The 25,580-nt window shown below is 53.6% G+C and overlaps 2 protein-coding genes across 3 annotated transcripts in view; both read left to right on the forward strand.

Annotated features, from left to right (window-relative positions):
• The window catches only part of MED12 (mediator complex subunit 12), a 35,307-nt gene extending 26,676 nt beyond the window's left edge, over positions 1-8,631 (forward strand). The window contains exons 36-44 of one of the 2 annotated variants that reach the window (XM_030228933.2): positions 253-630; positions 958-1,108; positions 1,297-1,502; positions 1,912-1,992; positions 2,150-2,367; positions 2,949-3,105; positions 5,726-5,902; positions 6,067-6,148; positions 8,200-8,631. In XM_030228933.2, the coding sequence (XP_030084793.2) occupies positions 253-630; positions 958-1,108; positions 1,297-1,502; positions 1,912-1,992; positions 2,150-2,367; positions 2,949-3,105; positions 5,726-5,902; positions 6,067-6,148; positions 8,200-8,243 (1,494 nt within the window). In that variant the 3' untranslated portion in view covers positions 8,244-8,631. The remainder of the gene's footprint in view (positions 1-252; positions 631-957; positions 1,109-1,296; positions 1,503-1,911; positions 1,993-2,149; positions 2,368-2,948; positions 3,106-5,725; positions 5,903-6,066; positions 6,149-8,199) is intronic. The other variant, XM_050974396.1, reaches the window with a different exon arrangement.
• A 4,219-nt stretch (positions 8,632-12,850) lies between these two features.
• NLGN3 (neuroligin 3) overlaps positions 12,851-25,580 on the forward strand; it is a 39,283-nt gene continuing 26,553 nt past the window's right edge. Inside the window, exon 1 of the mRNA XM_050974523.1 lies at positions 12,851-12,922. The gene's annotated coding sequence lies outside the window, so the exon portion shown is untranslated. The remainder of the gene's footprint in view (positions 12,923-25,580) is intronic.

Consider the following 25,580-nt stretch of genomic DNA (forward strand, 5'->3'; position numbering starts at 1 on the left):
CTGTCATGTAAGTTAATGGCAGAGCTAGTGTGCAGGAGGCTGGCAGAGATGGAATGAGGGAGACTAGACAGTTGTTGATGAAGGCTTTTTGAAATGACTGCTTTGCCACCTGGAGGAGCAAGGACCATTAGCAAGGGCTCAAACTGTTTACTGAGAGATCTGAATTAGAGCTTGAAGAAAGGACAGAGTTACCTGTACCCTCGTAGGAGCAACCACAGGGACTTGAAGGTTCTTATCTATTTTGCTTTAAAGGGTTTGCAAGTCTCTACAAAGCAGAAGATTTCTCCTTGGGATCTTTTTGAGGGTTTGAAGCACTCAGCCCCGCTCTCCTGGGGATGGTTTGGGACAGTCCGGGTGGATCGCAAGGTGTCCAGGTTTGAGGAGCAGCAAAGGCTTCTTCTCTATCACACACACCTGAAACCCAAACCCCGCAGTTACTACCTGGAGCCTTTGCCACTGCCCCCTGAAGAGGAAGAGCCTCCTACACCGGTGGCTTTAGAGCCAGAGAAGAAAACTGCAGAACCAGCTAAGGCTGATAAAACAAGCTCCAATCCTGCTGCCTCCACTGAGGAACGCAAGAAAAAACAGAGCAAAACCAAGAAACGCAACCAATCTGCCAGCAAAACTGAGGTAATGGAGTGTCCAGCAGCTCTGGATGTCCCATGTCCACCACTCCTAGTCACAGAACACTCCCTGGAGTCTTCCTGAGGAGCCTGAGAGTGGTGTTATGGTGAAGATGTGTGATGTGTTTCTTCTCAGCTGGGAGTACCAGAGCTTTATCCTGCTCTCTCTAGCTTGGGCAAGGCAAACACTTTCTTAATCCCTGATGGGAGGAAAGGAGTCTGCCCAGCTCAGATAACATCCTTTCTCCTGTGGACTTTTCAACCCTTTAATAGTCTTCCTCTATTCATGAATTCCCAGTGCACATTGATCTTTCTTACTGCTTTGTCTTTGTAGGACTTTGTTTTGGGCCCTAGCCGAGGGGTTTCATATGGAGTTGGCATGCCTACCGATCTTTTGCATCACCAGTCAGGAAGCACCATGTCAAGGCTGGCATATGGGCAATCTCCAGTGGGTCTCTATGCACAGAATCAGCCTCTTCCAGCAGGTAGGTGCACCAGAGAGCCAAAAATATTTCACCTCTTTGGGAACCGTTTCTGTGAGACGGTCCTGTGCAGGTCCCTGCACTTTCTCCTTTTGCCTGGCATGTCTAGATACAGTGATGAGCAGTCATTCTGGAGCTGTGAGGTGCAGCAGTAGCTGTGACTGCTCTGCCTGTTTCTCTTCCTCTTGCAGGTGGCCCTCGCCTGGATACCTCCTACAGACCACTACGCGTGCCACTGGGAAAAATGGTTCAGAGTCGCCCTCCCTACAGTGGTGTGCTGCCTCCAGGGATGGGGAGCATGATGAGCATTGACCCCTCCTACAAGCCAACAGTGTACAGGCAGCAGCCTCCAGTGTCCCAAGGACAGATACTGAGGCAGCAGCTGCAAGCAAAGTTGGTAAGTGAGAGCTGTGCTCTTGCTGTTGCTGACTCCACAGTATAGCATGGCCAGGCTGTTTGGTGCTGTCCCTTTTTTCCCAGAGCTGCCCAGCTCTGTATCTGCTTTGGAAATACGTTGTTTCTTGTGCCTGCTTTGTGGGTCCATGTCACTTCCAGTTGGAGGAGGTTGTCACGGGGTGGCCACTGGGGAATGAGATGTTCTGCCTGGGGGTGGGAGGTTTTTTAGTGGCCTATTTGTCCCAGGTCAGGGTGAGACAGAAGTCATGAGCATGTGCCTGCTGTGCAGCAACCTCATAGGTTAAGCAGTGAAACCACTTGTCTGGTTCAGTGGGAGCTGCTGAGAAGAGAGCAGCAGTGTTCATGCCCTTTGCAGATGTTGGAAAAAGCACTTCTCTCTTGCCTTTCAGCAGGGCCAGGGCATAATGGGCCAGCAGCCCGTGCGCCAAATGGCTCCAACCCCATCTTATGGAGCACTGCAGCCTTCCCAGGTAAGTGGCAGTGACTGCAGGTAGGGCAGCAGCTTTGTTCTTGCTGCTAAAGCCTGAAAGTTCTTGGCTCTTCTCCCTAATGAGCTTCCCTGTGACAGTATTTACAGGAGGCTGATGTCCTACCATGACTAAAAAAGGCCTTTTTGTTTCATTTCAGGGTTACACTCCTTATGTCTCCCACATAGGCCTTCAGCAGCACCCCTCCCAGTCAGGCACAATGGTACCTCCTACCTATTCTGGTCAGCCCTATCAGAATTCCCACCCCAGCTCTAATCCTGCTCTAGTGGATCCTGTTAGACAGATGCAGCAGAGACCAAGTGGCTACGTGCACCAGCAGGCCCCTGGCTATGGACACACCTTGGGCAACACACAGAGGTACCTCCTGCCCTATGGGATGTTAATTATCTCTATTCTGTTAAGTGTTTCCCTGCTCTGCTTGTACAACTCTAACAGCAAACTGTGAAAACCCTGTTCTCCATGCTGTACTTTGCTTCCTCAGAGAAACATCTTTATCCAGCTTTCTGTCCAGGGAAGAAACAGAGAGATAGGATGAAATTTGGAAATGCTAGTTGTAGGCAGGAAACTGCAGAGAAAGATGGCAGAGGAAAGTATAAGGAGAAATTACCTGGGAAAGTCATAGTTTTGGTTTTAAATCTAACCAGAAGATCACCATCAAAGGGCTAAATCTGAGATTTCCATTGTTCCTGAGAAGGCATAAATACAGCAGAAAAGCCATGCAGAGCAGTGGGATGATGACTGTTACTTAGGGCTTCTAGAGAAACAGGTTGTATTAAACCCTTGAGAGACCCTTGTGTCCCTCACCTTTCTGCAGGGACAGCATGGATTGCAGGGGGCTGTTTGGGCTGTCTCATTGATATCAGAAGTTGTGTTTGGATTAAAGAAAGCTGGCTGCCTGTGAATCCTTTACTCCATGAGCTTGTCCTTTTCTCTTGCAGGTTTCCTCATCAGTCAATACAGCAGACCCCCATGATGAGTGGGATGAACCATTTGGGTCCACAGGGAGTCCCCTCAGGAATTCGACCCAGCCAGATCCTTCCTGACCAACAGCAGCAGCAGTACCTGAGGCAGCAGCAGCAACAGCAGATGCTGAGGGTGAGTGGTTGCTGACAGGAGGAAGGCTGCTGGAGCTGGAGGAGGCTTGCCCAGTGCTGCTTACCTCTGCCCCTCTGTGTCAGGAAGCATGTCACTCTGTTGGAGGCTGTCTGTGGTAATTTGCTAGGCAGTTCTCCCTTCCTTAGAGCTGGCCACTCCTGATGGAGACTCCTGCTGCACTGTCTTGTGCCAGCTACCCAGCAGGAGCTAAAAGTCTGTTCAGTCCTCTGGCCTGTGTCCCACCTCTTCCTGCTCCAGCTGAGCCAGTAGATTGTGCAGAAAGTTAGCTGCTGTGTAAGTGTGGCAGGAGCAAGAAACGAGGTGAAAAGCCCCCTGTCCATAAAAGAGCAGGAAAGTTGTTCAAGATCATCTTTAAGGGCATATCTGCATTTCTCAAGATCAAAAAAAAGCATTGGTTAGTTTCCATTGGCAAAAAATCTGGCATGAATCAGTCCATATACTCGATTTCTTACAGCAGATGGTGAAAAACTGATTCAAAGCCAACTGTTAGACCCAGCTCTCTAGGTTCAAAGGAGATCACAAAGCATGAGTCAACAGATATGAGTATTCCATGGATTTGCATTATGATCTTGTGAACATTAAATTCTTACATGAAATAAAGATACATTTCTAGGAATTATAGAAATGTATTGAATTGACAGAGAAACACAAACAGTGCAAGTGTTGAATCCAATGCCTTATGACAAGGCCTAGCAAACCTGTGGAATATGGGGAGACTTTACATGGCACAGAGTGCTGAGCTTTTGTTCAGAGAGTGGCCTGAGCGAGACAGCGGTTCCTGCAGAGAGCTGCAGTCAGCAGTATCTGAGAATTGCTGCCTTGCACTGGACAAGAGAACTGCCTCTGGCATGGTCAGCAGCTTTTAGTCCTTTTGATAAGTAGCACCCCCTGACTATTCACTTTGAGTTTCTTTTAGCATTCTCCATCACTCATATTTAGAAGAACATGCCTCAGACAAATTGCTAACACTTCTCCTAGCTCAGTAACTTCATGTATGCCTTCAGCTTTTAGCTGACTTTGCTTGGTTGCTTAAAAATCCCACAAAGGTGGAGTGCCCAAGCTATCCCATTAGTGGGACTCCTGCTGTGCTACCTGAGGTGTGCCTGGTGCTGGAGCTGACTTTCATGATGCAGTGGCTTGTAGAAAGGATGGGTGGCCTTTTGATTTGTCTTAGATGAGTTGGTACACAGCTGCTGCAAGAAAGGAGGACATGAAATTGCTATCCTGGCCCATTTAGTCAGTCACCTGCTTTCTTGTGTACCCAGGTAGCAGCATCCATGTCAGGAACCTGTGACCAAACTGATGTAATAGGGAAGGCTGTTGTAGAAACTCACTCCCTTTGAATTTGAATCCTTGATCCATTGAATTCTTGATCCAATGTGTTCATGACTGGTTCTTGTATTAATTATTTTGTCCACTGTGTCATGTTTACTGCCTGTTCTTTCCAACTGCTTTTGCCCAGTATACATTCCTATGGAGCACTTGCAGCTTCCAAAGGTCAGGGTTTTCTAACCTTCTTTCATAAGACACTGTTCCTTCTCCTGATTGTATTTTTGTTTGTTCTCTGAGTCTGCTCAAGGTTTGAACCTTGTCCTTTTGAGCCAGTGACTGGAACTATACCTACCATCACCACGTTGGGTTTCTTATGATAACATTAGTATTTTTTTTAATTTCTGTTAGGATTTTTTTTTTAATCTGGAGAGTTAAAAACTGCTTTGACAGATGGAGAATTGTCTGAAAATTAGGAGAAATTAAAAACCTTGAGATTTCTGGGTATGTTCTGACTCCAACACACTGAATATTCTTCTCAGCATAACTAATTCTGTAAACATTTGGTTTTGAGCACTGAATCCAGTTTTATTCACATCCTTTTATTGAAGTGTAACACCAGCTGTCATGATTGGCAGGGAAGGACAGCAAGATAGATTGAAGAGTTGGGGGACATGACTGAGAAGGAAAGTCTGAAATAGCTGGATGTGTTGCATTAGAGAGACAAAGACAACAGGAGAGATAAATATGGAGACTTATCTTAAAAATAAAGGAAAAAAACCCCTTATCTCTTCTTATCCCTAGGCTGTAGGACCAGAAATGGCCTTAAATCACAACACGTGAAATTCAGGGTAGAGATTAGGGAAAACTCCAGTAGTAGGAGCTGACCTGGAGTGGATTGTGTAAGGAGATTATAGGAGCTCTGTTGCTACCTCTGAAAAGAATCTGAGAATGAGTCAGGCAAATACTCATTATTCATTATTACTGATCTTAACCAGGAGACAAAAGATGAAGCAAGCCAGCCTTTCGAGTCCTTAATTTTCTATTCTTGCACCTTGTTTGCTCCTAGTAATGACCAGTAGACTCGGAGTTCTCTTCCTGTCATCTGTCAATACCTCATCTTGCAGAAAACTTTGTTGCTGTGCCTGTATTTCTTGCCATTTCTCAGCCTGGGGTGGAGTCCTTGTGAAATATGACCAATTTAGGTACCTGTAAGGAAAATGGTGCATGAGGTGTTCTACTCCACGGAACATCATCCCGCCTTAATCCCTTGGTGTGCCCCGGTGCTGTGTGTGTTGCCCTGACGGTCCCTTCTCTTTTGTCTTCACAGCAGCAGCAGCAACAGCAGCAGCAACAACAACAGCAGCAGCAACAGCAGCAGCAGCAGCCCCAGCCACCGCAGCCCCAGCCCCAGCAGCAGCCCCAGGTGTCCACAGTGCCTCAGCCACAGGCGCAGGGCCAGCCCCCGGGGCTGGGGATGCAGGCTCTGCCCCCCCAGCAGCCCATTGTGAGTGTTCCCTCGGAGGCACAGGGACGTGACAGTCCAGCACACATCCAGCAGTGCTCCACCTGCATCCCCCCTTTCTCCCTCCCTGAGTTTCCCAGGGCCTGTGTGAATGCTGAGGCTGCCAGCCAGGTGGTGTGGCTATAACTGTGTTTCTCTCTTTACAGTTCCAGCGCCAGGGCCTTCAGCAGACACAGCAGCAGCAGCAAACAGCTGCTCTGGTTCGACAGCTTCAGCAGCAGCTTTCCAGTAAGCCTGAGTGTTCTTGATCCTGTTGCTAGTCTCCTCCCTGCTGTTTTCTATTGCAGGTACTCTGGTGTAGAGAAGCGAGACCGAGCCAGACTGTCTGTCTGAGGACATAAATTATGCTGGCAGGGAGGTGGCACATCAGGACTTCGAGCTACCAGCCCAAGGGGGCACAGCAGCAGGGAGGGCAGTGCTTGCCAGGTTGTGAACAACCTTCCAGACCTTCCTCCTGCTGCCTGCAGAGGGACAAGGGAGCTGGGCCTTTGTAGGGATTGCCACACAGTTTTCCTGAAAGGATCCAGAGTGCAGCTTTAAAATCATCTGGGGATATTTTTTCTGCTGCAGGTGACCTCTGAAAGGTACAGGGAGGCTGTAATCCTGGAGCAGTCACTTGGTGGATGACCCAGAGACACTGTGGTCATGTTGTGAACCAGACAAGACTTCTTGGAGGCAGGAGGAGTATTCTAGGAAGTGTAGCTGCACACTTGCTGTGTTTGTGGTGGTCACAGCAGGGTAATGGCATAGGTGTTTTTCAGTCTGGCACTGTATTCCTATAATCTGTATTGAATTACTGGCTGGAGGATCACAATACAGAATTCAGGCTCTATGCTGTTCCCTTTTGAGTTGCCTCCTGTCATTGTCTTCTGTCACCTTAGTGTCTTTTCTGCTGTAGAAATGGCAGAAATGCTATGAAAATGCTCAGAAATGGACAGCACAGTTGATAGGGTTTTTTTTTTTTGTTTTGTTTTATTTTGCACTGAGAGTGAGACTGTGCCAGATCTGGTAATGTGTGGAGTGGGGGACTTGGAAACTGTGCTTATACTTGTTCCCTGATGGAAAATTCTTAGTCCTTGTGGCCAAAAACCTCCCCAAACCAGGTTTTAATGTCCTGAGCTTCCCACTAGACTGATTCACAAATGATAAGTCTGTGCCAAAGGATCTCAGCTGGGACATTCAAATATAGGAAGACCTTGTATAAGAATCCAAATACAGCAAAACAGCCATATTTTTGTAGCCTTTCTGTTCAGCAAATGGAGCTGTTGTATCTGGAATAGATATGTGGGTCCCATGCAGCCTTGTGTCAGCATTCAGCTTCCATGCTGCCTCCTTGGGTTTGCATCACCTCCTCCTGGAAGCATCTGGAGTTCTCATTTGTAGTGTCAGGGATGGAGTGGAAAGCAGGAAGGTAAACCAAGACCAGCCTGCATAGGAAGGGGACACGGGTGTTTTGGGCCCAGGATAGGTTGCCTTAGGAGGCTCCAGGGAGGAGCCTCCTAAGGCAACTTCTGGACACTCTTCTGAATGTCCATAAGAGTTGAGAAGGCAGCAGGCCAGCCAGGTTACACTCATCTCCTTTTACTTTAGTTGGCTTAGGGCCACACATGCTGATGTTGATGTTCAGGAGAAAGAACAACATGGTTTTATGTATCAGGCAATACTCATATATACTGTGAGCACCATAAATCACAAAACAGCAGTCCCAGAAGTTTGGAAGTTCTTGAGGTTCTTGAATATAACTTTACCATGTTTCCTACCTTTGTGCCATCTGGAAGTCCTTTGGGCCTGTGGGGAGATACTGACAGGAAGCCAGGGATGTTTTCTCTGAAACCTTTGGTTTCTGGGCGTGCTTTAGGATGAGTGACACTGTTTAGCTCAGCAGCTTGTATGACTGCAGAAATAGTCTAATTTTATAGAGCTGACTTTCTTTTAAAATCAGAAATAATGAATCCATAAACTCATCCTCCCAGCTGCTTGCCACCTTTCAGGGCTTTGTTATGGTCCTCCAATTCCACCATGAGGGATGGAGAGATTTTCCCTGGAAACTTCAGGATCAGGACTAGAATATATCTCTCTCTTCCTGAAAGAATGTGGGATCCTGGCTGTGCTGCTGGTCAAAGGCTTGGGAAGATCTGCAGCACAGGGAGTACCATAGTGGTTATATTTTCCTTCTCATGGCCTGTGACACTCCTCATACTGCACTGGTGATGTGGGGAGGGGAATCTCTGTTCTGAACTAGACCTTGTGACTGTTTAACTCTGTCTTGACCTCAACAGATACACAGACACAGCAGAACAACAACCCATTTGGACGCTACTGACCTGTGGCACTTCAGTCTGATTCAGGAGGGAGACATCACTGTGGATGGATACACCTCTTCAGCCTGACCCACCCTCTGGGGCAGCCCCCACCCTGTGTCCTTGTGTCCCCCAGTGCTGCTGCTGTCTGTCCCACAGGGAGATGCCAGGAGGAGCATTTTATTGTACAGAGAAAGTGTTTTTACTATCCAGTTTCTACAAATGTTTATGGAGATCCCTTGTGGCTGATAGTCTCCCTTCCCACTTTGGTTTCAGTTTTTACTCAGTTTTTAGTATTTTTGTTAAAATAATGATTAAGACATTGTAAAATTTTGTACTTTATTTATACCAGATGAACTCCATACTGCAGACATTCTCGGATGAATACAGAGAGCTTACTTTGCAAACTGAGTGTGTATTCAGAGCCTGCCTTTCCTCCTCAGCATTCTTCCCAGTACAACCCAGCAGCACCCTCCACACATGGTCTTCATCTCTTCCTCAATAGAGCTAATGTCTGCATTTTTAGCTTTTGTGAAGGCTAAACAATTTCGTTTGGGAAGGAAAGCTCTTCCCTGTTTTTTTCATAAGCTAGTGTTCACACACTTGCAAAGGTTTGTGCAAGCTTTGTAGGATTTTTGTGTTGATTAAGGGCTTTGCTGGTAGTCCTGTTGCATGTTCCGCCAGGACACTGTTATAAAATGAAGAGGGACTTCTATTGCAGGGTAATTCTGAGCTCTAACCAGCCCAGCTTCCCCCAGCACAACACTTACACAGATGCTCAAGCTCCTTACCTCTGCAGTCTAGGAGGAGCTGCAGACTGAGTGCACTCACAGTGCTGCTTCTTGCTTCTCACCACAGCAAGGTTTGGCTGATAAGCACCGAGGCTGCTTTGTTAGCTCTTTCCTGACAGCCAGGGTGCTTTCTCTGCATGGGAAATGTGCATTCTGAACTTGTGTCCTGCTTAGTGCAGCCTGCTGGTATGAGGTCTGATCTTGGTGCTTGCTACTCCTGCCGTCTGTTGAAACTGGAAGCCACCAGCACCTTTCTTCTCTCTTGGGTTCTTCCTCAGGAGTTGGAACTGTGGTCCCTGTGGTAGCTTTGCTGGAACAGCCTCATCCTTCTGTCCCATCTGTGGCGGATAGGGTGAGGCCAGAAGGACTCAGCAAGGAGCTGCAGCTGATCTTCATCTGAGGGCAAATAGTTCTGTAGGGTGGGCCACTGCATGAAGGCCAGCTCAGGGAGTTATGAGGTCTGGCAGTGCCCCTTGTCCTTGTTGCTGGGCCTGTTTCTGCTGACCCAAGAACTGGAGCTTGAGCTTTTTCCTCAGTGGGAGCACATGTGAAGCTGCTGTCTGGGGCTTGCTTGGCACTACACCATCTCTGCCCTGCTTGTCCCCAAGCACCTGCACCCATGCCAGCCTCTTGCCGTGCAGCACCATTGGAAGGTGTTGCTGGCCAGGCCTGATGGGAGGGACATGGTTGTTCATGAGGACAGGGGCTTGCTGAGCCGGCTGTTGCATTCCCTCTGCCCCGAGGCTGTCCGTGACTCTGCTTGCCGGCAGCCCGTGCTCGGTGACCCCGAGCTGGAAGCCCTGATCCTGGCCATGGCTGTGCCAGGCTGCTCCTGCTCGGAGGGAGCCGTGGCTGCGGCAGGAACGCTCTGTTCCCCTCATGCTGCCGGGACACGGAGCGGCTACTGCCCGACGACACTGGGCACTGTCTCTGCCCACAACCTGCCCCTCATCCTGGTGTGTACGGTCATGGCCGACAGCCCCCTCCTCTGTCGGCCCTGGGCGGCAGCTGAGCCTGCGCCAAGCGGCATCTTGGATGCTCCTTCTGCATCGCTGCCGCGCCGGAGGTGGGAGGGGGCGGCTCTGCAGCAGCCGGAGCGGCCGGGAGGCAGCACGGCCGCGGGGGCCGGACAGGGGTGCGGGGGGTGGCCCTGCACGGGAGCTGTGGTGACACGGGAGTGCTGCAGTGCCAGAACACCGAGTCGGGTGCTGCCCTGCTGAGCTCTGTTGGGGGGATCTGGGGACAGCACCCCAGGAGCCACCCTGCCTTCCGGGGAGAAAGGGGATGACTTGTCCCTTCCTGTGTCCACGCGCCTGCTGCCACGGGACCCTTGATGGCATGGCCCAGCAACAGGGCTGGCCCTGCTCCTCTGGCACACGGCTTCCCCCAGCTGTGTCAGCTGCTTGGCAGGCCAGGACTGTGTGGGATGAGCAGCACTCCAGAGCTCTGCTGTGGTGACAGACGCCGGGCTGCCACGGTGTCCAAGATCCCACACAACCCTTGGTGGCTGCCCACAGCTTCCCAGTGGGTGCAGGAGGTTCCAGGGGGACATGGGGACCGGTGCAAGAGCTGGTCGCAGCACGGGGCTGTGCTGTGCCTGGCCTGGCTGCGTGCCTCGCAGCTGCTGTGCTGCACATTATCACTGAGCCGCGGCCGTTTAAAGCAGGTCTGACAGCTTCCAGCCCTTCTGCTCCTTCTCCGAGCCGTGGCTAAACGCTGCTTGTGATAGAGCCAGAGGCAACTGGGGGCATTTTCATACACACTGCCCATTGAGTAATGCACACAGCTGCCCTGCTGCGGCCACCAGTGCAGGGAGGGTGCGGTGCGGGGTGTGCCTGTTTGATGCTGGGCTCCCTGAAGGCGATGCCACGCGGGCTGTGCCCAGCATCTGAGGGGAAACGAGATTGCAACAAATCTTGATGCACTGGGAGAGGGTGGATGGGCTGGAGAGGCTCTGCCCTACACACCCACCCCAGCCAGCAGTCCGGCATGGAGGGTCCCCATGGACCATAGCCTGGGCAAAGGTGGCTTGTCAGGCACTGTCAGAACTGGTGTTGTGCAAGAAAATCGATCGCTGCTCAGTCAAGTAACTGAAGCTGGGCGTGGAACAGCTGTGTGAGTACCCAGCTGTCCTGCAGAGCTCATGGTGGAGAGTGGGCCACGAGGCACCACTACAGCCATGTTCCGTGACCCTATCCTGGACTGGTTTTGTTGGGCAGTGGGACCCAGGCAGTTATGCCTGATACCCTGCCTGCTGCAGGCCAGCTCAGCATCAGTCCGGGGTCCCCTTTAAGATGCTGTTCAGAGCCAATGAGCCCTGGTAAGCACAGAAGCACAGGGCAGGGTTGTGCAGCCATCCCAGGCAGTGCTGGACCATGTTGTCTGCTCAACAGCCTAGTGGGTGGCAGCTTGCAGCTCACCCTCTATGCATATATATATATATATATATATATAATAGGGTGAGCTATATTGGTATGCCCTATATATATCTATGTATAACAGACCAGCAACAAAATCAGTCAAGCTGCTGCACCCATAAGCAGTCCCTGGGAGAGGTAGCAGGGCAGGAGAAGCAGGAAAGCTCTGCCCTGCTCTGCCCTGCTCTGCAGCAGCAGCTGGAAAGCACTGGGGCGGCTGAAGCCAACCTGCACAGGGGTGCAGGCATCTCCCTGCCACTGCACATTCACAGATTCAGTGCAGGTGCCAGAGGTGTGTGGGAGAGTTGAATTTAATTGCTGCCCTTCAGATTTCAGATGCTGCCATGCAAACATCTTAAACAGGAAACGGTGCCTGCTCTGTGGAGGCATTGCAGCTGATGCTACCTTGGCAATGGCAGAGGGAAACAGCAATCAGATACATCCATCAAGACCCAAATCCATGCCCTGCTTCAAATGATTTCTGTAATCCCATCAGGCAAGACTGAAACATTGCTATGGGCAGCGGCAGGCTGTAGGAGAGGCGGCTCCTGCCAGGAGGCCATGAGTGGGAGGAGAAAATACCCCCATGCTGGGAGGGGGAATGACAGAGGTGCTGGGTCTCGCTGCGCGATGCTGCTGGGAGCCTATGGGTGGCTGCTGAGACTGAAGCCCGGTGCGTGGCAGGGCTGGGCCGGGCCCCAAGGCTGAGGCTGGGATGGGGCACCCCATACTGAGCACCTGCTGAATCCTCCCTAGACCCGCTGGGCACTGCGGAGCAGTACGAGAGGCGGGGACCGCTCCCCTGGCTGTGGGGAAATGTACCGGGGCTGAAGGGTGCTCCAGCTGCCGTGGGGTGCGCCGGGGCAGCACGGCCCCTCGCAGAGTGGCTGGGGCAGGCATAGGCTGCAGTGGGGCAGGGTTCTGTAGGCACAGGACAGCGCAGGATGCCCGGGGCCGTGCCGGGATGCCCCCACAGACGGGGTCGTTTACTGGGGTGGTGCGGGGTGCCTCGGGCTGTGCAGGTGTCCCGGTCGGGAAGGTGGGGGTGATCCCCTCCGCCCAAGGCCGATAGCAGGGCAGTGCCGGTGCCGTGAGTAGGGCAGGTCTGGGGGTCCTGGGGGACACCGGGATGCAGGTGCGGCTGGTGCCGGTACCCGGAGGGCGCGGTGCCGGACTGCGCGGCGCTCGGCGGGCGGGGCATCCCCTCGGGGCAGCAACCGGGGCCGTGCGGGTGCCGGTCCGTGCGGTACCGGGCCCGGCCGGCGGGGCCGTGGGATGTCCGACTGGGGCGGTCGCGGTGCCGATGCCGGTGCCGGGCGGCGGTGCCGGGCAGCGCGGCGGCAGCGAAGGGGTGCTGCGGAGCGGCCCCTCCCCAGCCCGCCTCCGCCGTGCACGCGCCGCGCGCTCCCGGTGCGGGGTCGGGCCGGACTGAGCGGAGCGCGGGGCAGCCGCCGCCGCCACCGGCATGGCCCAGCCGCGCCGCCGCCCCCGACGGTGAGTGCGCCCGCCCCGCCCCGCCCCGCACGGACCGGCACGGCACGGCCCGCGGCGGCTCGTGATGGGGAGGGCGGCAGGACGGGACCGGACCGGCCCCGCGGCGCGGGGCTGGGGGTGGCCGCCGCTCCGGCCGTGGGGCTCTCGGAGCGCGGGGTGGTCCCGGTTCGGGTCGCGATCCTGGAGCCGAACGTCGGAGCGGGGCGCGGCGGGGTAGGGGTTAACGGGTGGGGCCGAGCGCGGCGGCGGCCGGTAACTGCGAGGGTTAACGGGGCCGGATGAGCGGCCGCGGCGAGCCGGCGGGTTGCCATGGCGACGTGCTGAAAGGGGGATTGTGCGCCCGCCTCAGCTGCGCGGCCCGCATCCCGGCCCCCGCCCCGCATCCGCCGGGCACCGCTCGGCCCGGCCCGTCAGACCCAGCGCAGAGCGAGGAGCGCGGCTCTCCGGGCTGGAGCGCTTCACTCCAGGGAATTGGGATCCTCCCCGGGGCTGTGCGGTGTCTGTGGTGTGGTGTGGGTACTGGGGGTACTGCTCTGGGTCCTGGGGGTGGGTTATTTGGGGTGCAAGGATGCTCCTGGTGCTGACAGGCATGAGGCTGCTGCTGTGAGCATCCCTGGGTCAAGGGCAAGCAGGAGATCCCCTTGGCTCAGTTTATTTGGCATAGCACTAGGACTGACATTAGCCATTGGGCTCCTGGAGTGAAAGAACATTCCCTGTTTCCCTCTTGGGCCAGGGACTTCATTGGAGGCAGGCTTGCTGTCAAACAGCTGGCCATACTCATTCCTGAGCGGGGCAGCAGGCCAGATGTCCTTTTATCCCTCCACCCATCCGTCCCTGAGCGGGGTGGTGGGTGCAGGGGTTGTGGTGGCCCCAGTGATGCACACTGTGGCTGGAGCTGGCACCATTCCCCTGAGCTTGACTCCCTCATGCTCAAAGCCATGGAGCAGGGCAGGGTGGTGGGTGATGGTCACTTCTGGGGTCTGTCTGCATCCAGTGCTGTCAGCAGCAAGGGAGAGAAATGGTGAGGGACCTGAGACCTTTGTCCAGCCAGTCAGTTTCTGGACCACACTCTCCCAAATGGTGATGTCTCCTTATGCCTTAACCAGCAGCCTTTCCCAAGGCCACAGACCTCGCTTAGGGAGGTGGCTCTGACATGACATCCCTGAAAGGCTGGGATTTTCCTTGCATCCTTTGAGAGTGCCTCATCTGATGCTGCTGCTGGCTCAGCCCCAGGTGATGGCAGAGCCAGCTCCCCACAAGCCCCTGTGCTGGCCATGCTTTGTGTCAGCCTGGTGGGACCTTCCGTCCTCAGCAAACAGGCTCCTCTGTGGAATTGGGAGCATATTTCAGCTGGGTAAGGAGTGGATGTGTCCTCAGAGAGGGAGCTGCTGGTTGACAAGGCAGGAGTCGCTCTTAGCTCTGGGAAATGCCTGTGCCAGGCATGCACCCCAGCACCCATGGCAGCACCTGCTGCAGGGCTGGGCAACCAGAGGTCCCTATTGGAACCAGAGCTCTGACTGCTCTGCAGGCTGCAGGTGGCTGCCACCAGAGCTGGTGTCTGCAAAATGGTTAAAGGCTGACATTTAGAGGTCACACTTTTAGCACTGTGCATGTGTTTGCTTCATTTGCATTTGCAGTTAGCCGGGCTCGAGGCTTTGCCACTCGCATGTGCAGTTGCCATGGTTACGTGTGCAGTCGGGATGTGGAGTTTGGTTGGACACCTGCAAACATGCAGCTCTAAACCTCCAGAGCACGAGCAGGAGCTGCCAAGGTGCAGGGCAGCCCTTGGACAGGGGTGTGAGGGCCCTGCACAGCTCTGTGCTGAGGGAATGGGAGCTGCAGTGCCTGTCTTGGCAGGGTCTGCATGGTGCTGCCTTGCACAGCCTCCAACTGCCCACACTCAACAGCAGTGAGCATCTAGGGCAGCCTTGTTAGAGAGGAGGATTGAGCCCGTGCCAAGGGGGTTGCCCTGCCCTTTTCATCTGGGGCTGTTTCTTTTCCAGAGTCCATGTAGAGGCTTTTGTCCCAAAGGGCTGGAGGGAAGGTGCTCGAGAGCAGGGTGGTGAGGGCAGCCAGAACCTGGGAGTCATGAGTGGAGCTACTGAGCAGGCTGCCCAGGGACAGGGGCCTGCCAAAGCCTCAGGAGGCAGCATGAGAACTGGCAGGGCACTGTGCTGAGGCTCCAGATGTGGTGGCTGTGTCTGTCCTGGCTCTTTGTGGGGGCTGCTCTGGGTGCTCACATCCAGCACAGACAGGGATTTGTTCCAGGTGTCTTTTGATCAGGATCACGTCCGCGTGCAAAAGCAAGGAGGTGGTGACTGCCAAAATCCTCTGGCAGGTCCATGTTGGCTTTTGTGTCAATGGAGGAGGTGTTTTAGGACAGCTGATAAGAGAGGGACCTTGAGGTCATCAAGTCTCTAAGCTCCTCCTAAGCAATTCCCAAACAGCATCAGCTCAGGCAGCTCCTAAACCCCCCCAGCCACAGCGAGTCTGCTGCCTCCTGAACAATTTGCTGCCATCTTCCTGTATCCTTCCTTCTAGAAGCTATTTCTTTGCAGCAGGCAGGGGAGAAAGGAAGCTCTCTTGGCTGTCCAGGAGCTACTGTGGCCTCAGACAGAGCAGTGTGGAAGTGTCCAGGCTGCATTGGTGGCAGCTGGAGGTATCCGGTAACAGTAGAAGGGTGGAAGGATGGTGGGCAGTGGCAGGGATGGGGACACGGAGCGTGTGTCTGTGCAACAAGTTGTGGAGCTGCAGAGGAGCCTGTGGGATCTCAGAGCAGAGCACAGAGGGGCTGTGTGTCTGCCATCCTGGGGCTGTGCACTGAGTGCAGAGGGATGGGGCAGGCACGGCTTGGCTCTGTCCTTGGAACTCCCTGTGGGATCCCAGACAGAGATTGCTCAGCTGGTGGTCTGTGGTTATTGGCTGCCACTGATACTGCTTTGAAAGGCAGCCAAGGGCGTTGTGGAGGCGAGGTGGTCACAGGCAGCACAGGGCACCTCAGCAGGAGGAGGCAGGTTGGATCCTGGTACCAGGGCACTCGAGGAGAGCTGGGTCTGAGGACTGAGCTGAGCTGAGTGGTGCTGCATGGGGGACTGAATGCTCTGGTGGTCTCCTACCGTGATACTCCCCAGAGCTGGGGGCAGGGAGCAGGCTGTGACCAGCACTGTGTGCTGCTGGCCTCAGCAGGATTCTGCTGTGGGTGTGAGGGGAATGAATAAATGGTCCTGCAATTGCCAGAGCTGCCAGTTTGAACCCACATCATTCAGCCCCTGGAGCAAGTCTGACTGAGAGGAAATGGGGATGAAGGGGGAGCACTGGAAATACATGGGTGCTTCTGGCTGCAGCTGCTGGGTCCTGTCTGGTTTATGTAGCTCCTGGAAGTTTTCCCTGACTGGGAGGTTATGCGCAGTTTGGAGGCTTGTCTGGGCTCAGTAGTCATGTGGTATTGCAGTCCATGATGAAACCTGTGCTCCTGCTAAGTCTTGAAGTTGTGTGTGGAAACTCTGCTCCTGCAGTGTGTTCCTTTTGCTGTGTTGTCTGCCTGGCAGCAGGGACAGCACGTGGCAGGGGCTGTCTGCGAGCAGGACTTTGTGCTGGGGGGTGCTGTTTGGGATGAGACCACCTTGGCAAGGAGCTCAGAGGATTGTTGGTAAGGAAGCCTTGTTCCTGACGCTGCAAAATGCAGAACAGTGGAGTAACATCTGCTATTTTCAAACTGCATCTCAGTGCAGGCATATCCTGTAAGGTGCCTGGCAAGCAGAGTTGAAACTTTGCCTGGTGGCCAGATGCTCTGGCCGTGCCAGCAGAGCAGGTGGCAAAGTTTGGGAAAGGTTGCAGAGAGAGCATGTCACAGGGCTTGTACAGTGCGTGAGCCTTGTTTGGGTCTGGGCCTGGGCTGCTGAGGGCAAGGATGGCTGGGAAAAGTTTGGTCAGGAGGCTTCTGAGATGGGCTTGGGGAGGGGACTGCTGGGAATGCCCTTTTGTGATGATCAGGGACTGCAGGGACTTGGCCTTAATCAAGCACTCTAAAGGAGTGGGAGAAGACTCCCAAATCTGTAACATGGCCAAAATGTCTGCGTGGCACTCCCTGTGGAGGTGGTCCTGTGCATGTCCTGCTGCTGGCCTCCAGTGCTACAGGAGCTGTGCAGGTGAATGTGTGAGTCCAACTGTCTTTGTGTCTTTTTTCTGCCCTCGCATAACTCCAGGCACCACTGAGCAACTTGAGGACTCATGGGACAGTGATGGAGAAGAAGGGGACAGGGGTTGCTCTGTGTCTCTGTCTCTAGAGCTGCCCACGGGGAGCTCAGGAGAGATGTGTGGGTGTTGAGATCATTGTGGAGTCAAATGCCTGGAAGCTGCAGCAGAGTTGGTCAGAGGTCTGGTGGCCTCTCTGCAAAAAAAATGGCTAAATAAGGCAGGGTTCTTCAGGCTGGGAAAGAAACAACAGAAGATGGATAAGATGTGTCTACAGGAGGCCAGGAGAGAAGCGATAGAGGTTAACTGTGCATTGTTTATTTTCATGCAAGTACAAGGTCACATCAAATTAAGCTCTCAGGAGGTGCCAAACAGGAGGAGAGGCATTGCTTCTTGCAGATGTGTTATCAAATCACAGAAGTCCTCAGGACAAGGTGTCATGAGCAGCAAAACCTCGCATTAGTTTCAGGAGAAATGGGATGATATCAAGAAGGACAAGAGGTTCCCTCAGAACTAATAAATACACTGAGATCCACCTATGGCTTGGGCAGCTGCTGAGCTGTGAATTGCTTGTGATTCTGGCTGCTTGCAAGTACACAGAGAAAAGTGGACTTTTGGTCTGCTCTGTTATTTTCATAACATTCTGCCCCCCAGAGAATGTGGAGCCAGGAGGGAGCACTGGGCTTTGCTGAAGAAGGATGGGTTTATCCCCACCCAGTTCTGTTACTTGGCTTGGCACGGGGTGATAGATGCTTGCTCAGTCCTGCCTCCTCGCTGGGAGCATGGGATGCTTTCCCCACAGGTGGGGGTGCACCTGCTGGGGGATGCAGGACCTGTGCTAAGCACCAAGCCTTGGCTTCACAGGACCCTTTGCTGGAGACCTCCAACAGGCTTTTGTCCACTGATGAGGTACTAATTGAGTTGGTTTGAAAATGAATGGCAATATCCCTTCCTGCCGTGTTCCCTGACAGTTCTGGTTCCCTGGGCACAGGGACACGCTGGCAGCAGAGCTGGAGTCTCATCTTAGAGCTGTCCCAGTTCCCTGGTACTTGCTGCACATGATAGGCACTGTGGGATCACCAGGGATCTGATCTTCATCTCCCCCTCCTTCAATCCCCTGTCTCTGCCTGTTCTCATGCACATCAGTGTCAGTTTTGTTCCTGTTTTTATCCTCAAATGAGAAAAGACTCATGTCCTGCCACCCATGAGGGTCCAGTTCAGCCTTACCTCGGGGAATGTGGGATGCCAAAAGGCTGTTCCCCAGCTCCTGAGCAGTCCAGAGGCATGCAAGGACAACAGGGAGATGGAGCCTTGGCTTGGGAGCAGTTGGCTTCTTGTGGGGGAAGTGGACTTAGAGAGGAGGATGCCGGGATGAGCTGGGGGTCCAGCAATCCCCTGTGGGTTTTGGCTGGCAGGCAGCAGTATGAGGTCAAGTGAGGCTGTTGCTTATGAAGAAGATGCTGTTTCTCATCCTTATTAATTCCAGAAGGACTGAGGGAACTGTCCAGCCAGCAGCAAAAAGGTGTCCTTGCAACCACAACCCAAAATTTCCCTTGGATAGCAGCTGTCCTGTGCCTCAAGAAAGAATCATTCTCTTTTCCTGTCCTGTTCTTTTTGGTCTCTGTTGCCACTGGGGTCTCTGGTGAGAATTTGAGATTGCAGATTTGGGCAGGGAGTTGGTGTACTTTGATGCTCATGACTTTAAGAGAAGCCAATTTGTTTCCTACTCTTTGTAACCAAAAACTCCGCCGGGAGCGATGCGTCCAAGCAGGCATCTGCTGAGGCATGGCTGTGCTCAGGGACCTCTGAGGAGCAGCAGGGAGCATGAGAGCTCTCTTGGCACTTGAACTTGACTTTCCTTGGCGTTGTTGGTTCTTGCAGCACGCCTGTCTGTCCTGTTTCATTCTGGTCTGCTCCCTCTGGAGAGACAGGGCATCCCCAGGCTGCCTGATTTGCTCCGGTCCAGCTTATTTCTTAACACGAGGTGGTATTTGCAGTAAAACACATTAAAGGATTTTTTTTGCCAGAGGTTTCAGGCTTTCTGCTTTTTTGTGCTCGAAGATAGAAAATATGGGAGGATAAATTTACAAGGGAAAATAGAAAATACATTTTGGATTAAATTTGAATGGGTTTCCTTTCTAGCTGCTGGCTTGTCTGACCTACAGTCTCTAGTGAGCCCCAGCTGCATGAGCAGGACTTTGTGGAGCTGCTGTGGCTGCAGGCTCCAGTCCAGGGTGCTTCCATGGTCTTCTGCTTAGTCACGCCAGCTTTGGTTTTGGTTTGGGAACATGAGCAGCTGAGGGCCTTGTTGAGGGCAGGCTCCCCTGCTTAAGGAAGCTGCTGCTCTTAGCTGGGTAGAGGCTGTCGTGGGCTTGGGCTGCACCTACACCTGGGCCCTCTGAGGTCCCTCCGAGGTGACAGACACCACATCTGTCTGGGCTGCCAGCTGTGCACACAACCCGTGCTGGTGGTGGTCCCGGGCTGTGACAGCTGTATAAACTCCTTAGGTCGCTTACTGGAGCACATACCAAATCTGTGCATTTCCAGAATTCCTGGGAAAGCCTGGAGGGTTTCTGGGGAAACCAATAACTCTGGGATGGGCTTTTCTCTCGTTCAGCTGCAGATGGGCGGTTTTGGACGCCGTGCGTGCCAGCAGCACAGGGGGTGGCCCTTGTGCCAGGGCCCCGAGGGCTCCCCTCGCCCTGCTGTGGCCCTGAGCCGTGTGCTGGTCGCGGCTTTGCTCCGCTCCGGAGCTCCAGCCATGATCGGCAGCGGGGTGGGGCGGGCGGCAAGGCAGATGTGGAGAGGGGGAGGGCGGCTTCTCCAGCACCTGTGCCTTCTTCTGGAGCGTGCGAGTGTGAAATTCAATTTGTAGCTGAGTCGCGGCTGGTGAGGAGCACAGGCCACAGTGTGTGCCGGAGCCAGGCGGTGTCGGGCCGGCATGCACGGCGTGTCCTGCCTGCCAGCTCTTGCGGAGGCTGACGTCAGCCCGGAGCAGCGGTGGCTGCTGCAGGATGTGCCTGCTTGAGCTGTGTCATGTTGGCTCTGGGTGTGCGGCCCCGGCTCCGCAGGAGCTCTGCCCGGAGCTGCTGCCCCGGGATGCTGTCCCCTGCCCCGGGATTGTGTCCCCTGCGTTAGCATGGTGTCCCCAGCGCTGGAATGCTGTTCCCTGCCCCTGGATGCTGTCCCCTGCCCTGCTATGGTGTCCCCTAGCCCCGGGATGGTGTCCCCTGCGCTGGAATGGTGTCCCCTGCCCCGGGATCCTCTATCCTGCCCCGGGATGCTGTCCCCTGCCCCGGGATGCTCTCCCCTGCCCTACGATGATGTCCTCTGCCCTGCAGGGGTGCGGAGTGTGGTGCAGCTGGGAGGGAAAGGGACCTGGTGGCCCCTGCCACCGACAGCTTGCAGGGTGGTGCTGTGGATGGAGGAGTCCATGGTGCTTCCAGCAGCAATGGCATTTTCCCGCCCCCACATCTGGATCTTTCTGATGTTTCCACCGAAACCTGCTCACTGGTGGTAGCAGAAGGAAGGTGCATTACAGCAGTAGCAGATGCAGCTTGCACTGGCCTGTGCTCTGTCCTACCTGTGCTTTGGTACCAGAGGTCACTGCTCCCCATCTCCTGCCTCAGGTCTGGGTACCCCACTCCCTGCTTCCCAGAGGACAGCCCTCGGTTGTAGATGAAGAGTCCAGTGCTGTGAGGAGGGCGTCATAGTGGTCTCCCAGGCCAGCCACAGAGAGCTGGGATTAATTGTGCCCCCAGGCAAGCTGCAGTGTCATGGAGCACTGGGTCACTGCTGATGCCAGTAGGCTCAAAGGGACGTTTACAATATGGTCAGAAAATCACATCTGGTCTTTGGTCAGGGCCACTCACACTAACATAAAACTCAGCATCTGTAGAGTCCAGTGGGATGTGCTGGGGCACACAGGAGGGCGATGGGCTGGAGTTCGGCTGGGGCATCTCTCTGGCACAGGACAGGACCTGCAGCTCTCCCAGCTGTGGGAAACTCGGGAGCATGGGGTGGCACAGCCCTGCATCCCAGCCTCTGGGCACCTGTGTGTGTGCAGAGCCTGTCTGCTGTTCCACCTGGCAGTAGGGGCTGTTGTAACAAGGTGGAGGTGGTGTGGACAATGAGCTCAAACATCTCCTGGGGCAGCTTTCCTGGGCAAAGACCCTGCAGTGAGGAAACAATTTGGTGCTGGACTGCAATGCTTGGCCTTTCCTGTGCCCTGAGGGAGCACATGTGGCTCTAGTGCCTGCACTGTGACCCTCATGGTGGCTCTGTTGGGATGGCCCACACCACCCCCGGCACAGGGACAGGCTCTCCCCATTGACTCTTCTTGCTCCACAGGCTTGGTGTCTCATGGTACAAGACAAGGTGGTGGTAACATGTGGTGCACAAAGATGGTTCTTGTACACTGCCACATAACTTGTAACCTCACCTCTTCACAAGAAAACTTATTATGTCATGTTTCAGCTTCTATGCAAAAGTTAGTTCCTGCTTGTCTCCAGCTATTTCCTTCATCTTTGTTCTTTGTCCTGGGTTTTATTACCTTTATTCCAGATTACTTCCACTACCTGTTTCACAATTCTGCCCTGCAAAACCTTTCTGAGCTGATAAAAACTGGAATGATGATAGGCAGAAATGGTTGGTTGGGGCAGATGTTGGTAAAAGAAACAGTCCTTTACTGGCTCTGATGCTGAAACCAGAGGCTCCAAAGCCACTGTGTGGATTTCAAGCCTTGATTAATGCATTTGGCTTCCTGCTTTCAGTCAGTAAAAATGAAACATTGACAACTTATTTTGGATGAAGCTGTTCCCATTCAGAACACTCTTGGATCTTGTTGCCCACCCTCCCTAATCACATTTGCAGGAAGTCCATGTATTTTAAGCTGCAGTCAGTTCCTCCCTGCCCAGCCCACCTCCTTACATTTATAGAGCCTCCCCCAGACCACACTAGTCCATGGAAGGCATTGGCTGTGCTCACACTCGCCCTGCCTGCAGCCACTGATGCTTTCTGAGCTTTCCTTGGGGCTGGTGTGAGATGTCTTGAGCTGTTCTAGCCCAGGTATGGGCAGGACATGGTGCAAGTTGCCTATGGCCCATTCATTGTGGGAGCTTCCTGTCCTTTGTGTGGCTGGGTGCCCAGAAGGGAGCCTGAGAGGCTGGGTATGAGAGAGTTTTGGGCAAGGCCATGGCCTCAGCAGCTTGGTTTCATACTTGCCTCTTAGCTTCAGGCATTTCAGAGATGGGGGTGTCATTGAGCCAGCCTCTTTGGGTCACCAAAGTCTCCTTTCTTTATTAGACTTTGAACCTGCCTTTGCTAACATAACAAATATGAATGTGTTTGGACTTGGACTTCCAGAAGCTTGTTGATAAGAGCCTTGTGCTTATGTAATTGTTCCCCAACACAGTTCAGTCACAATGATCCATATTAACTTTAAAAATGGCCCCTGTTAGCCATGGTAGTTTCCAGGGCAATTATTTAGGAGAGGAAGCATCACTCTGGCAGATGTGAGGGGGATGGTGCTGAGCAGGTGGGATAATGTCAGTGTGTGGCTTCCTGAAGCTGGAGAAGGAAGTGAGGGGAATGCTGCTGCTGGAGTCAGCTCTCTCTTCGCTGGGTGAGATTTGCACTTGGGCTGTTAGCTGTGGAGTGTTGATCACAGATTTGAGGGAGATTATATTGCCTTAGAGTAGGTGCCTGATGCTTGTTTGTGATGTGTGGGAGAGTGAGCAAGTTGTCTTGGCATGAACTCTGTGCTGGTGCCAAGGGCTTGCTGAAAGCAGATTGTCTGTCAGCTCACTCCTGAGTACTCGTCTGGAAATTCCAGGGTTCTGTGGATGCACTTTTGCATTGTCAGCCACCTGCCTGCACAAAGCCAGAGGTGGACTAATCCTAATATTTATTTGTGAAGCACTGCTGAATAGAATAGAATAGAATAGAATAGAATAGAATAGAATAGAATAGAATAGAATAGAATAGAATAGAATAGAATAGAATAATTTAAGTTGGAAGGGACCTACAATGATCATCCAGCCAACTGCCTGGCCCACTCAGGCCTGACCCAAAATTGAGGCATGTGGTTAAGGGCGTTGTCCAAATGCCTCTTAAACACTGACATGCTTGAGGCATCGACCACCTCTCCAGGAAGGCTGTTCCAGTGTTTGACCACCCTCTGGCTGAACAAATGCTTCCTAAGGCCCAGTGCAAACCTTCCCCGGCACAGCTGTGAACCGACCCCTCGTGTGCTATCGCTGGGTGCCAGGGAGGAGAGCTCAGCACCTCCTTCTGCACCTCTCTGCTCGGGAAGCTGCCGGGAGCTCGAGGTCTCCCCTCCGCCGGTCGCGGAGCTGCGGTGGCGATGTGCCGGGCGCGGCGGGCGGGGCCGGGCGGTGCTGACGGGACAGCTCCCGCCGCTGCGGGCAGGTCCGGCCTCGCACGGGGCTCCGGGAGCCGCCCCGGCTCCGCCACGCCGTCCCTCCTCACCGGGACAGAGAGATGCCACATCCCGGTGCCGCCGGTCCCGGGGCTCTGGGATCCTCCGGGCTGAGTCAGGCGCTTCCTTCGCCGCTGGGGCTGGGGAGCGAGTGCGGGGTCAGCTGTGCTCGGAGAGTGCTTCTCCTTCAGCTCTGCCCCCGCAGGTGAGGGTTTGTACATTGAAACTGCGAAAAGCAAGGTGAGGGCCAGAACAACTGCCACTGTGTCTTCGTGCTGGGTTCAGGAAAGCCATAACGTGAGACAATCCAGAATATTTCTATCCAGAACGTGGCAATAAATAGCCTGCTTCCAGCAGCTATCCCTGAGCCATGTGGGAACCCGCCAGTGCACCGAGAGGCTGCTGCCACTGTCCTCTTCCTGTTCTGGCAGAGCCTCCTGCTCACACAGCAGCTGTGGGCTGTGCCATGTGGCCCTGTCTTCTCAGCTTTCCACCAGGCTCCTGGGAAGCAGTGAGTGGGAAGGTCATTCAAAATCTAAACCAACTCAAGGTGAGCATGTAGCCCACTCCAAAAAACTGCAGGCTTCCAAGCACAGTTGTCCTTGGATTCTCCAGTGGTCACCTTCTTCTTGCATCAGCAGTATTGGGTGCTGACCCCAACACTGTCCCTGCTGCAGTGCTCACAGGCTGTCCTTCAGCAGCATCACCAGTCACAGCTCAGTGACACTGAGAAACCTCCTGCATTTTTGGAGGTCTTGATGCTAAACAGGAGTTGGAAATGATCCAGGTTATCTCACCTGCTGGGCAGCATGTCTTCTGGAGCCGGGCATCGAGCAATGTGCTGACATTCAACACCAGAAATGTCTGGAAAGGCAGAAATGTGGGTAAGGGAAAGGTCTGCTTTGCCCCTGGTGTCCTTCCCAAGGCTGGCTTGGCTCCTTCATGAAGAACTCATTAAAGGCTCTGGAGCAAATGGTGACAGGCCATATTGCAGCAGGAGGCCTTTGGCACCATGGCAGAAGTGGCTCTTGAAATTGTCTGTTTCTAGGGATTTTGAGTAACATTCTTCTGTTATGAATGGAAGCTCTCGAGGATCTTGGCATGTGTCTGGGAGTTGTCAAAGAGCTTCTGTCCCACATATGTTCTCGCAGCGTTGAGGAACTGAAATGACACTTCTCACGTGGTCCCTCATCCTCTCCCCAGGGCAAAGGATGTGCAGTGGAGTGTCTCCTAGGCTGCTGACGTTCAGCTTAAAATATTGGAGGTGCTGTGGGCAGGAGCTAGGACAGGCAAGGCATAGGGACATGTTTTGGTGCAAATGAGGGTGAGGTTTGTAACTTTTTCTTCTGTCCCGTTAGGGTGACTGTGGTGCCTCCATAAGGGGGATGTGCCTCAGGAGGAGAGTGAGCTGGGGAGCTCTGGACTCTGGGAGAGGCCTCTGCAGAGTGGAGAATGGATGTTCTGGGCTCTGTGGTGCTGGGAAGCCTCCTGGGTGCTCTGCTCTGCAGCCTAAATGCTGAAGGGTTCGTGGCCAGGGTGGCTGTGTATACCCAGATGGTGACAAGTGCTGAATGAATGAAGGCAGGGGCAGAGCTGCCAGCCAGGGCAATGAGAAGTGTGGGAGACTGGGCTGGAGGGGCTGCTGGGGATCACTTGGCCCATCTATCTGCCCTTTGCAGATAGCCATGGAGTGCTTTAACTTTTCCTGGTGTGCACTTAACTTTTTTTCTCAATGTGGATGTGTCTCCTACCTAGCACAAAAGGGCAGAGTGTTCTGAACTTTTTTGCAGTGGCCTTTGCATGTTATAAAACTGTGCCCTGTGACTTTTCTTGTCTAGACTAATCCCAATCTTCCAGACATTTCTCCAAAGCTTTTTGATGATCTTGCTGGTCTTCCATGGCCTCTCTCTGTTAGTCCAAATCTTTTGGGGAATGAACTGGTTCTCTGGACAACAGTAAAATGACTTGGTGTGTCTTTATGAGTTGAGAGTAATTACTTCATGTGTAAGCTGGCCTTTCACACGT

This window comes from Serinus canaria, chromosome 4A (assembly GCF_022539315.1).
Source record: "Serinus canaria isolate serCan28SL12 chromosome 4A, serCan2020, whole genome shotgun sequence".
Lineage (NCBI taxonomy): Eukaryota > Metazoa > Chordata > Aves > Passeriformes > Fringillidae > Serinus > Serinus canaria.